This window comes from Serinus canaria, chromosome 1 (assembly GCF_022539315.1).
Source record: "Serinus canaria isolate serCan28SL12 chromosome 1, serCan2020, whole genome shotgun sequence".
NCBI classification, from domain to species: Eukaryota; Metazoa; Chordata; class Aves; order Passeriformes; family Fringillidae; genus Serinus; species Serinus canaria.
In genome coordinates, this window is record NC_066313.1 from 74,952,894 (window position 1) to 74,964,905 (window position 12,012).

The 12,012-nt window shown below is 37.8% G+C and overlaps 1 protein-coding gene across 1 annotated transcript in view; it reads left to right on the forward strand.

Annotated features, from left to right (window-relative positions):
* The window catches only part of IPO5 (importin 5), a 40,518-nt gene extending 38,525 nt beyond the window's left edge, over positions 1-1,993 (forward strand). The window contains exon 26 of the mRNA XM_030234238.2: positions 1,846-1,993. Within this exon, the coding sequence (XP_030090098.1) occupies positions 1,846-1,932 (87 nt within the window). The 3' untranslated portion in view covers positions 1,933-1,993. The remainder of the gene's footprint in view (positions 1-1,845) is intronic.
* Positions 1,994-12,012: the final 10,019 nt, after the last annotated feature.

The window sequence follows — 12,012 nt, forward strand, 5'->3', positions numbered from 1 at the left end:
ATGGAGGATTTTACGCAGCTGATCTTCAATTACTGGTTTTCTACCTGACCTGCTTTGGCAAAATTCAGGTGCAAGAATTTTAGGAACACTTGATATTGGAACCTATTCACTTGTATGAGTGTGTCAGCCTGGGAGATCCATTCTGTCTGGTAGAAAAAGTTGTTAAAATTCTGAAGATATAAAGAGAAGGAAATTGAGCAAGTTTCAAAGTGAAAGTACTGTAAATGACTGCTCTAGATTCTGCCTGACAGATACAAATCCTTGCTGTTAGTACTCAAAGTCTAGGAATGCACCTTTGTATTAGTGTTTACCTAATGCATTTGTTCACTTTACCTCAAATCATCAAGGTTGGTTTTTTTTTAACACTACAGTGGCACATACATGTATAGATTAGTTGTTTACAACAATGTCTGGTTCTGGCCAGGATTGATAGAAACTTTAATATAAGACCTTCAGCACTGGTGAATGATTTACCTTTGGACTGAGAAGAAAAACAAAATCTTAAAAGTCATGTCTTTTAAAAAATACAATTTTAACACAGTGTTACCAATCCTATTTCTCTTCACACATAGTATTTTGATTTCAGTAAAGCTGTAAGACTCTTACTAACTAAAGAGTCTTATACTATGGTAGGAATTTTCAAGGTTGTAGAGTTGCTAACAAGCTCCTGCTTCCCAGATTCCAGGAGACTTTTTTTTTTTCCCAAAATGATCTCAGTAAGCTGTTTCACTGCGTGTCTAACATGATCAACATGGTCATTGGAATTGAGTATAAACTTCCTTGCTTAGGTATTGTCAGGACAGAAATATTTCAGTGTAAAGTATCAATTTAAATATGCATCAGAAATGCTGGAAGCGTGCATTTAATTCTGCAATATTTCATAATTCATTAAGAGTCTAAAATGCCTAATGGTACTTAAAACTACTATTACAACTGAGAGTGTTTATTTTTGAATTTTTTGAATCAATTTTTATATTTTTAAACTTTTTAGATTTTGAGAAAAGGGCATTATAATAGAACTGAATGTAAAATATAACAGATATAAATTAAACTTTTTTTAAAAATTTACTTAAATTATACAGTTATTGCAAAAGCCAATCTCAAGACATAAAGTCAGTCACCTGGAATTTTTTCCCCTGTCATTATCCTAAAGAAAGCAGGGTGCCAATTGCTTCCAGTTTCTATTGCTAAGTGAATAAATACTTTTTCCTCAATCTTGATTAATATTCAGCACTTTCTGTTGCCATTAGAACAGTCCTTACTGATGGTAAAAGCTAATGTCTCAGCTGAGAGCTGTGGTAGCACAGATAAAGGGTTTACATTTACCCAGACAGATGCTGTGCAGACCTTTCCTTTCACTACAGAGCCACGCCCTATGTTGGCAGCAGAATTTTGCACACCCTTATGTAGCACATCATGCTGTAATCCCAGTGCTTACTTTGAAGCTCTGAGTGTGTTACTGCTGCACCAGTGCCCAAAACACTGATGTGGAAGAAGCATGATTCAGTCTTACCTGAACATGGGTCTTTTAACTTCAGTGAAAAAGAACAAACGGTTTAGGCTGTGGTTGACGCAGACATGAGTGTCATTTGTTAACCCAGGTAGTTGTTGCAGAGAGTTCCCAGGAGTCCCAGATCAATTACTCTGCTGCTGTTCAGCCTTTTGGAGCATCTCAAGTTGAACCTGTCTAGCACTGTGTATCACTGAAGATTTCATGTATTTCTTTGGCATGTATATTACAGGAATAAACTGAGTGAATGTTGAGGTTTGTAAACATAGCATAGTTTAGGGTGTGCCTTGGACACTTTCAGACTTCATAAAGACACCTTCTCATTTTTTTTCTAGACATCCGGAGGACTGTGGACAGAATGCATATCACAGCTCAATGCAGATCAACAGGCAGCCATACAGGAGCTCCTGAACTCTGCTTGAAGGGCCTTAATTATCATCTGCAAGAAAACTAACTCCAAATAAACGTTTACCCTATTGTTTAGGTTTCTTTTGTTTTTTTTCTCAGTAAAACCAGAACTGTAGTGCGTGTAGGCCATCCTTCTGCAATCTCCGGGCAGTGGCAGCAGGAAGAAGCATTCTTTCAGAACGGTGTTTAAATCGGTTTCTATCCCACAACATGAAAGAAGTTTCCTGTAAACCCTACAATAGCACTGAAGAGTATTTTTCTAACGGTATCAGCCATCCATACGATGGTGAAAGGGAAACAAGTTGAATTTTCTCATTAGACATAAGACCTTCAGCAGTAGATGTACGTTATAACAGATAAACGTTTCTCTACATCTAGTGTTAATTGTATGAATTGGAGTGTGAGTCTTTGTAGGGTAGAAAGTGTCGTTCTGCCCAACAAGGTAGTAGATCAAAAGATGAAAAACTGAAGACAAACATCGAGCATGAAGACCTCATTGATCGCACTTTCGATTCCCAAAAACAACTTGTACAGTGACTCAATGAGGAAAGCTGTTCAGCTTCCAGCCCTTGAATGTGAAGTCTCTTTGGCATGTCTGACAGTATCTCATTCACTCCTCAATAAATGACATTGAAACACAAGAAGCTTGTGTAGAAGTTCAGTGATGTGTGGTTCTTTTAATTTTCTCTTGTGAAAAGATGAAAATAACAAACTATACAAGTCACGATTTTATATATGAAACTTTGTATATTGTTGCCTATTACAGATTTTATGCTTTTTTGTTTCTTGACTTTTTAACAAATTTTTCACCTGAGTGTGTAGAATGGAAACTTAATGGCATTCCTTGTGTGACAGTAAATATACATATCTTGACTTTAAAATGTTTTTCATGTTCAGATGCAGTTGCATTTCTAAACTTATAAAATGTAGTGTTGTACCAGCTCAAATGTGCAACGTGATCTGGTAGGCAGCAAACCTGTTGTAGTAGCCTGTGTTTCATTTAAAGCAATCATGCAGTTGTCAGCCTGACCTGAAAGAATCAAAAAAACCTTCTCAGGTCTTTTCTGGTACTTTGAGAGCAATACATCATCTACCAGCAAACATAGGCAGAGAGTATCTGATTTCTAACAAAGGTGAGTGAGGTTTTCCCACTCTCTTACTTCAGAGCTGTTAATATATGCATTGATTTTTTAAAACTTAAGCTCTTACTGAAGTGTTCTTCAAATAGATCTTAATTGTCTCTTGAAACAGATCTTTTCACAAAGAGAGTGTAAGTTTTCTTCCTTTGTAATAAGAAAAGGTAGAAATTTACATGTAATAAATGCCTCTCATACGAAAGAATAAACTTAGTTTTGCCTCTGAACGTGTTTCAGAAAAGAAGATAAAGAATGAGGTGCACCAAAACCAGCCCAGAACCATTATACCCAAAGGTTTGTAAGACAAACTGCCTTAACCATAGAACTTGACAATGTAGTTTGTTTAGAGGCAGCTGAAATAGTGCAAGAAAGTGCTGTTCCAGTTTTCATTTTGTTCAGTATTGGTAATCTCTTACAGAAATTCAAGTATTCATGCATCTGGAAGATGAATGCTAAGGATTGGATACCAGTACTGTGAGAGAACTAGTAAGTCATTTCAGTTATCTCAAGCACTGGTCCTAACAATAACAATTTTGCTATACTTTATGCATCATCTTTCTTCTTTGTGGGGTTTGTTTTTTTAGGTATTTGTTACTTCAATTTCCCCTCAGTCTAAAACATGTAAATTTTGCCCTGCAGCAAACTTTTTGTACTTTTTCTCAGATCTTAAAGCTTAGATTTTTTTCCCCTTTCTTTGGACAGTGTGGTGAGAATCTTAGCACATTTGACATTTCCCAGAAACGATGTCAGCTTTGGCTCTCTGTAACATAAGCAGCATTTCAATTGCTCTCCTAATGGACCAGCTGTAATCCTCTTGCCTTCCTTTTAGTCAAAGTAACTGAGAACAAATAGAACCAGGAGATGGGGTTGCTCTGTATGCTAGAGCCAGCACAGAGCATCTTTGTGCAGTTGCTTTTACCCTGTTAATCGCTTGATCAAAGCAAAGGGCACCGAGTGAATCACTGTCAGCCTGGCAGGTAGGTTGGTTCTGGGTCCTGCCTGGAGATCTCTTCTTGCCTGTCCCCACTGAACTTGTCAGGGTTAATCCAAAAGCCTCTGTGGCATTTTCTCAATTGGCTCAAGCTTTAAAAACTATGCTCCCTTTCCACCTATTTAAAAGCTGTCTGGATCACTTAACTTTTCTGGTTCCTTAATATGGAATTTTTAAGCAGTCAACTGTTCCTGTTCTTCATTGCACTTAAGTACTGTTGCCCAAAGAAAGTATAGTAGTAGAACAGTACCTTTAGCTGCAGCTATCTATTTTAAAAATAAAGTGACATCTTTGTGAAGGAGCCAAAGTAATCTTAAACTGTGGTACTTACATGGGAAAGGTAGTTTTGATTCAACCCTTTTTCCCGGGTATAACTCCAATCTTGCTTTAACAAACTGCTCAGCTATTGCATGGGTTGAGAGATGTACCTAGTGTGGCATGAAGAGCACTGCAAACAATAGCAGTGTTTCGCTCTGCCTGAACAAAGAGGTACCAAATCCACAAAAAAGTGCTCAAAGTTGCACTCAGTAACAAAAGCACAACTAGAGAACACCATGCAGGTGTTCCAGGACTGGAGTTCCATTAGCCTGTTTAATAAGCATGAGAGTAACTAGCATGCATGAGCACTGCTTTCAAAAGTAGCTCATCGCCCTGAAATGTGGGTGAGTTTCCATCTAAACTCTCACCCGTTCTTATTGTTCTGAAGGTGAAGCTACTTGCCTTGTGTTGGCAGCTCTAGGTTCGTCATGACAGATAATAATGCAGATGAATGTCAAGTCTCCTTTACCTGGCTTTGTCTACAAGATCCCCCAGAGAATCTGTGCCAAATCTATGTAAGAAAGTGACTTGTAGCCTTTGTGCTTACAACATGGGGTTTGTGTACTGCGGAGGTATTCTGTCATTGCTTTTTTCCCTGCAGAGATTTCTAAGTGTTGCTGAGTGCAAGGGCTGGTATTCCCCAGCATAGAACAGTTGTTGGTATGCCAAATGTTGTCTGTTCTCTACACATCTAGATGTGTCAGTCTCATGTATGAAGTACATGCATGAGAGTAAGACTTGTTGCACAGTTGGAATTTTTTGATGAAATAAAGAATTAAGGAAGGTGAATTTCCTATTGACTCTGTGTATGCTTGTCTGTATTGGCTTTGCAGCTGCCTCAGGCTCTTGAATTGGAGCTTTTTTTTGCCTTAGTGGTATCTGTAGGGGTGCACAAATACATTGAGTCTTCAAAACACAATGAGGGTGCTATTACAAGTAATACAAAAGTCAAGTACTTGCCACCGTGTGTTTTCACAGCTTTGAAGTATTTTTTGGGCATCTTTGTGGAGGAGTCTTATCCTTTGCTATTCAGTCATTTGGTTTGCTTTTCCTTTGCTAGCTTAGAAAGTGCTACTTCCTTTTATGGGGCTTGATGGTACCTTAAATTCTAAGAAATGCATTTGTTGTCTTCCAAGAAGCAATAAAACAGGATCTAAGTATCTGTCTAGTACAGGTCCTTTCCTGTATTGGTTATCAGGAAGATGTTTGTGTTACTTCAAGGAAGAACATCTCTCAGGACAGTTTAACCTCTGTTGAGATTGGAGGTATGGTCTCAATATTGAATAGAAGTCATGGGATTTGTTTAGGAAAAGGCTTCTACAGCATCTTCTCTGAAGCAAAAGAGAAGTGAGGAATGGAGGCATACTCAGAACATGAAAGCTGTGTTTCCTATCTTTGAATACTAAATGCTAACCTCAGCCACAGTACAGTTATTCCAGTCGAAATCTGGGTTTGTCTCTTGAGTTTTCAACCACTTTTGTGTATCAGAGCATTTGCTTTTCAAAGGTAATATCTTGTTTCTCACAGCCCACGAGGCCTAAATGTTTGGTCTTTACATTTGTCACAAGTTCACAGATTTTGCTCAGTGAATTAAATCTGATCTTTTAAATTACCTGGTAGAGAAGGCACATCACCTCTCAGCTCTTCTGAGCCTATTTAGGAAATCAGCATGGGAGTGGCAGCCTGGGATATCTCCTCCTGATGAGCAACAAATTATGCTTATTATTATGTGATTCCACACCCACCTTCCTAAACCCAGATCAGCCATCCTTCCAGGTAAGCCCCCCCAGTTTATACACTGGGCATGGCATTTTGTGGCGTGGAATATCCCTTTGGTTTGTTTGGGTCAACTGTCCCAGACATGGTCCCTTCCAGTTTCTTTTGTGTTCCACCTCATTGGCAGAGCATGAGACAGAGAGGGGGAACAAGTCCTTGACTCAGGATAAACACAATCTGGCAAAAACCAAAACATCAGTGTGTTATCAACAACATTTGCATTCCAAATCCAAAACACAGCACTGTAACAGCTACTGGGAAGAAATGCTACCCTAGCTGAAACCAGAGCATCCTGCAAGGCTGGAGTTAGTGTGAAATTCATTTCTTTGGTTAGGAGATAAGGAATTGCTGTTTCTGCTGTGGGGAGACAGTTTCTACAATCTCTGCAACAGATCACTTCCTATCATTCTGGTTCAGAGCAGTGATAGTTTCTGCACGTTTTCAGGAAGGAAAGGTAGGATCTAGGAGGGACAAGCCAGTTTTGACTTTCATGATTTTGCTTTATCATTCCAAAGGCTGCCCATGACTTCAATTCAGGCGCAGGGAACTTTTCTAAACCATGAAATCAGAATGTCTTGAGTTTAGTATTGTTACAACTCTAGGCTTAAGAATAACTTGTGCTATGTAACACTAGATGCAGACAGGTATGTGTAGTGGAATTTCACTTCAGGGGGTTTGTTGGTTTTGTTCAGGGTTTGTTTTGGTTTTTTTGTTTTGTTTTTTTTTGTGGAGTTTTTTGTTTTGTTGTTTGGTTTTTTGAAGGGGGGTGGGGGGGGCTTGTATGTTCTTGCCAGCAGAAGAGGTTCAAAGCTCCCTTGAGGCACCAGATGAGCCGTACTCATTGATGGAATTGAATTATCTTCCAGAAGAATGGGGAGAGTACATGTCAGCACAATTTCCTCAAGGAACCACTATCCAGGAGTATATAGTGAAATATTCCCAGCTTAATGGTGACTGATGGGAATTACAAGTTGAATTCAGTCAGTTTTGCTCTGAAGGTTGTTACTTGTCTCTCATTTAGCCAACACCATTACCGCTGCTTGCTACCTACTGCAGGTGGCCAGTGTCTTCTGATGGTGGGTAAGAAGCAAAAAAGAAAAGGGATATTTCTTCAACTTACTATTTCTGCACTAAATGTGTAGCTGCTTTTTTTCCTATGAGGCAACAGAAAGTTTTATTTTAAATATATCTAAAGTACAATTTTTCATGTAATATGTGCTGTTAACAAAATGTGCTGTTCCTTAATAACTGCACAGGCCTATCTTGTGTCTGGTGGTGATAGGATTTGCTGTAAATTAATTAAAAGGTTTAATAGTCAATTCATATAGTGTCTTAAAAACCAATGCTTTCAACCAAAAAAAAGCTTGGAATAAAATTCACATTTGGATTCAGATCAGTCAGAAATAATGTAACATCAGATATTGAATCAGGGAACCTAACCTTGCCTATATTACTTGAACTAAATTATGCAACATCACCATTTTTAAATACCTGAGAATAAAATGCCAGGAGACATGTTTTACTGTGAAGTTTTGTCTGTTCAGAGAGTTGGTATCCCTGGAAAGCAAACAAACCAAAAGAAACACCAAACACCCCCAAAACTGCCAATTTTTGTCAATAGTGTGAAGAAGTGTGTGGACGCTGTGGTTGTGTTTCAGCCGTTCTGTGCTCCAGCTAAAGCTGCTTCTGGCCAGTAGATGGAGATGAAAGAAAACAAAGAGAAAGTGAAGCGTTAAATCAGTACAGGTTTAGCCAGGTCTGCTCCCTGTCCCTGTTTCTCCTGTTATTAAAGAGTGTGAATAAAGTACATGCCCATGGATAAATGCCTCCTTGTAAAATGAGACAGCCATAGCAATCTTCTCCTTGCAGCTACAAAGCTAAACTCTTTGGAACCTGCCACCTCTCCTTGTCCTTAGGATAAGGAGAAAATGAGTTTTATTTGGGATGCCTGTCAGTCTCTGGGAGCTAGCAAAAGGGAATGGCAGCTCTGTAGATGAGCTCCTGAGGCTCTGTATTAGCATCAACAAGTGTGGATTCCTGTCCTTAACATGAGGAAAAGCTTAAAGACACAGCTGGAAGTGGCAGTGTGGTAAGAAAACACATTTCAAGTGCAAAACTAAAAAGGGTCAACTGGTAAAGAAGTTACATTAGATTTTAAGAGAGGATCTTCATCTGCCCCTTTTTGCTATTACAATACTGTATTTATTATCATTGGGGAAAAACAACAACAACAACAACAACAACAACAAAAAAAAAAAAAAAAAAAAAAAAAAAGACTTCCACAACCTCGACCTCCAAGCTGTTGGAATTGGACTCTTCTCATCATTCTTATGCCACCCTTATGAACTCTGAGTGGTTGCAGGACAGTGGTTGCAGGAGAGTAGGTGAATCAGGAACAATTCACTGTTTCTCATAACACAAGACTGCCCAAAAAAAGTATAAAATAGGATGTTTAAAACCAACATTTTTTTTCATGCACTGTAAATTCTAATGGATGTGTCTGGAAGTCAAAAATAGATTATTAAAACCAATTATTGAAGGGTGTGTGAATGGTTCATAAGCAAGGTGCTCCTGAGGAAACTACTTGCTCAAGAAGTCCATAAATCATTGGCTGTCAGAAGCTGGGAAAGTAGGCTAGGAAAATATTACTCTACCTTTGTCCCATTTGTTGTTTTCCTTCCCTAAAGCTTCACCTACTCCATCTTCTGTTAGACACCCAGTTCTCTGATCAGGCTTCCCACAGCCCTTTGTACACATCCTCCTCTACAGCACTCCTCACTTTCCCCTCACTGGTTTTGTTTATACAGATCAAAACTCACTGTCTTTGCATGGGGCTTTGGGACATATAAATAATTGTTCACCCAGGTCATACAGGATCATCTAGAGCAGGAATTGCTTTGTATAAAACACATCTCAGTGCTAATAGTCATGGATACACTTGCTCTGGGACCAGAGAGGGAAAATAAATGTGTTTTCTTACCTTGACACTGTTACATGGATTCTAAATAAAAGACAAAAGAGAAAATTATAATTAAGTACAAACATAGTAAAATCTCTATCCTTTATTCTCTGCACCATTTTGAGGGAGATAATGGATTGGGTTTGTGTATTCAAATATGGCAGATCTGAATGCTAAATATTTGTAGCTTACACGAAAGATCAAAGTGCAGTAGAAAGTAAAGCATGTGGTGAGACTCTGGCTTTCCCTAGTAGAAGATTAAACCATTTTAAGATTTGGGCAGTTTTATGAGAACTGCAGCTCCTTTGTTACTGATCTGCCTCTTTAGGATGAGAGGTGACAGAAAGAAATAGGGATTAAGATTTCCTCTCCAGTGCCAGAGAGAGATATGGCACAGAACAGATGTGTGTTACCCAATGTTGTTATCACCTGCAGAGAAAATATGGAGGGACCAAATTAAACAGGCAGGGCTGAAGCAATTGGAAATATCAAAGAAAATACTGCATTTCAGAATTTAAAAGCATAAGATAATAGGGAGTTCCTTTTTTATAAAGTTAAATTTAGTATGGACTATTATTACAACTCCTGGTGCTTTAACAGAGTTCCTGGGAACTATTCTGGTTAAGCCTGGCCCATTTCAGCAGAGTGAATTCAATCCAATTCTATATTAAGCTCATGTCCATTTTGAAATCTAGTATTTTTAAAAAATTATATTTGTTTTTTCTTTTGGTTCATTTGCAAATACCAAATAGTCACTAGAGATAAATAAGATATTTTTAAAGGACAATTGCTTCCTAAAGATTACTGATAAACCCAAAGTGATTGCTTTCTGTATTTCATTGTCAGAGTAAATTGTGAATCTCACCTTAAAAATATTTATGGAGTGGAAAACTGCACAATAAATTGGAATCTTATGGGATTCCAAATGCTGAGGGGAATGAGACATACATGGCATGCAGACCACTAACTGAGAAAACAAAAAACCACACTAGTACTAATGCACATAAGGGATTCTTTTTCACTTAAGTAGGGTGGGAAAATTATCTAATTGGAAATAGTCAGAGTGAATTTTGGCTGATTGTATTAGGTGGAAAAAAACAGGCATGGGAAAAGCTCATACCCTCTGTGCCTCTGACCTGCATCTCAGAAAATGAAGATGCTGTAAACAAAAACTTTTCTATGTCTGTCTTCAGCATCAAAATCCAGGAAACAACAGCACTCATCACTCTCACTTAAAAACTACAGGCAGAGACTTTAGCCAGAACAGGTTAAAGAACATCTTTGACAGTGAAAGACCAGCACTGGGAGGAACAAGACCAACAGTTCTGGACAGCTTTGTCAGCAAGTTGATGGGAGAAAAAGTGTATGCTCAATATACCTGACCTTTCAGGAAAAATTTCCTTCCTGATTTGAAAAGAATCTGTAGTAGAAAATAGACCATGTCATTGTAGATGATTTTTCTCCTCAGTAAAATGGAAATGATGCTTCATATTTTTTTCATCTAAGTTCTACTTTCTAGAGCAGTTGTTTTGCTTACATTCATTAAAATTTTATTTCTGGGAAAAAAATTAATAAGAAGAAAAAAATGTTTTTCAAGTCTCTAATAATTTTATTTTATTAAACACAGATTATGCAGATCTTGCCAAGTTTTCTACAATGAAATGTTATTACTGTAAATTATTTAATGCTTTTCAGTTTCAGTACAGAAAGTTTCACAGATCCCTTTTGAAGAAGGAATTTCACTAATTATGTTAAGCACAGATAGAAAATTGATGCTTTTGTTTCTCTTCATTCTGTTATGTTTTTCATGTGGGATGCATAAAAATTACCACCTTGAGAAAACTGGGCTTCTGGTCTGACATTTAGGAATGGGCTGATTTTAGAGGCTGCCTTCTGAAATAGTAAAATCATACACTGAATTGATGTTTGCTTTGACAGGTTTTACAATTGCTCCCCACAGCCAGATTCAGACGTTCCAAACACTGAACCAGGAGAATATGACAATGGAGAAGACAATAACTGAGCCACCTGTTGTAATGACCCGTTGTAAAAATAAAACGTCTGTCAGACAGCATGAAATCAGAAAGGACCCATGGGAGATCCTGAATGCAACAGAACACCAGATAAGGCTTCCCACCACTACTTTGAAGTGGGGATTATCCCAGAGGGATCTATTCAAACACACTGATGTGTTCCAGATGTATTCCCTTGTAGAAGGTCACAGCAAAAATATCGGTGGGAAGTGTTGAGGAGAGAAGAGATTTATTGTTTTCATGGGAATCTGATAATGCTAAAAGCCGTGTTTAATGTTCTATATTGTTCTCATTTTCATATTTGCAAGGGGACTCATTTCAGCTGTGTTTAGTCATGGCATAAATTCTAAGGGGCTGCAAAAATGGGGTGGTTTTTTAGTTTAAAACCATACTTTTATCAGTCCAGGTATTTAAAAGGTTCTTCTTTATCATACGGTTAATCGACTTCAAAATAATTTAATAAATTTAGTTGCACTTTCCTCCTAGAAAAGTATCACATTTTTTGTTTCTCTTTTGTTTGTTTCATTGTTTCTTTAAACAGATAACCAGTTTGCTCTGTCCAAAATTACAAAAACAATGGAAGAGAATGAACTATGGTGCTGGGAATTATACCCTAGGCTCTGAATTCTAAAGACACATTCCTATTTAAAACAAGTAGTTTTCTTCTCCAAAGTAGTATTGAAAGATTAATGTGGCTGGTTTGTATGAAATCTTTTCAGTTCTGCTGATATTTTCCCTTATCATTTCTCTCTCCTCACCATAACAGAGTTTCTGATGGAAATACCAGTATAGAATATGCATTTTGTCCTGATATTCAGTGTTCTTTTTCCCTTCTTTGGGAGAAAAGGTGAAAGTGGATTGTAGGAGAGGAAGCCTGAATA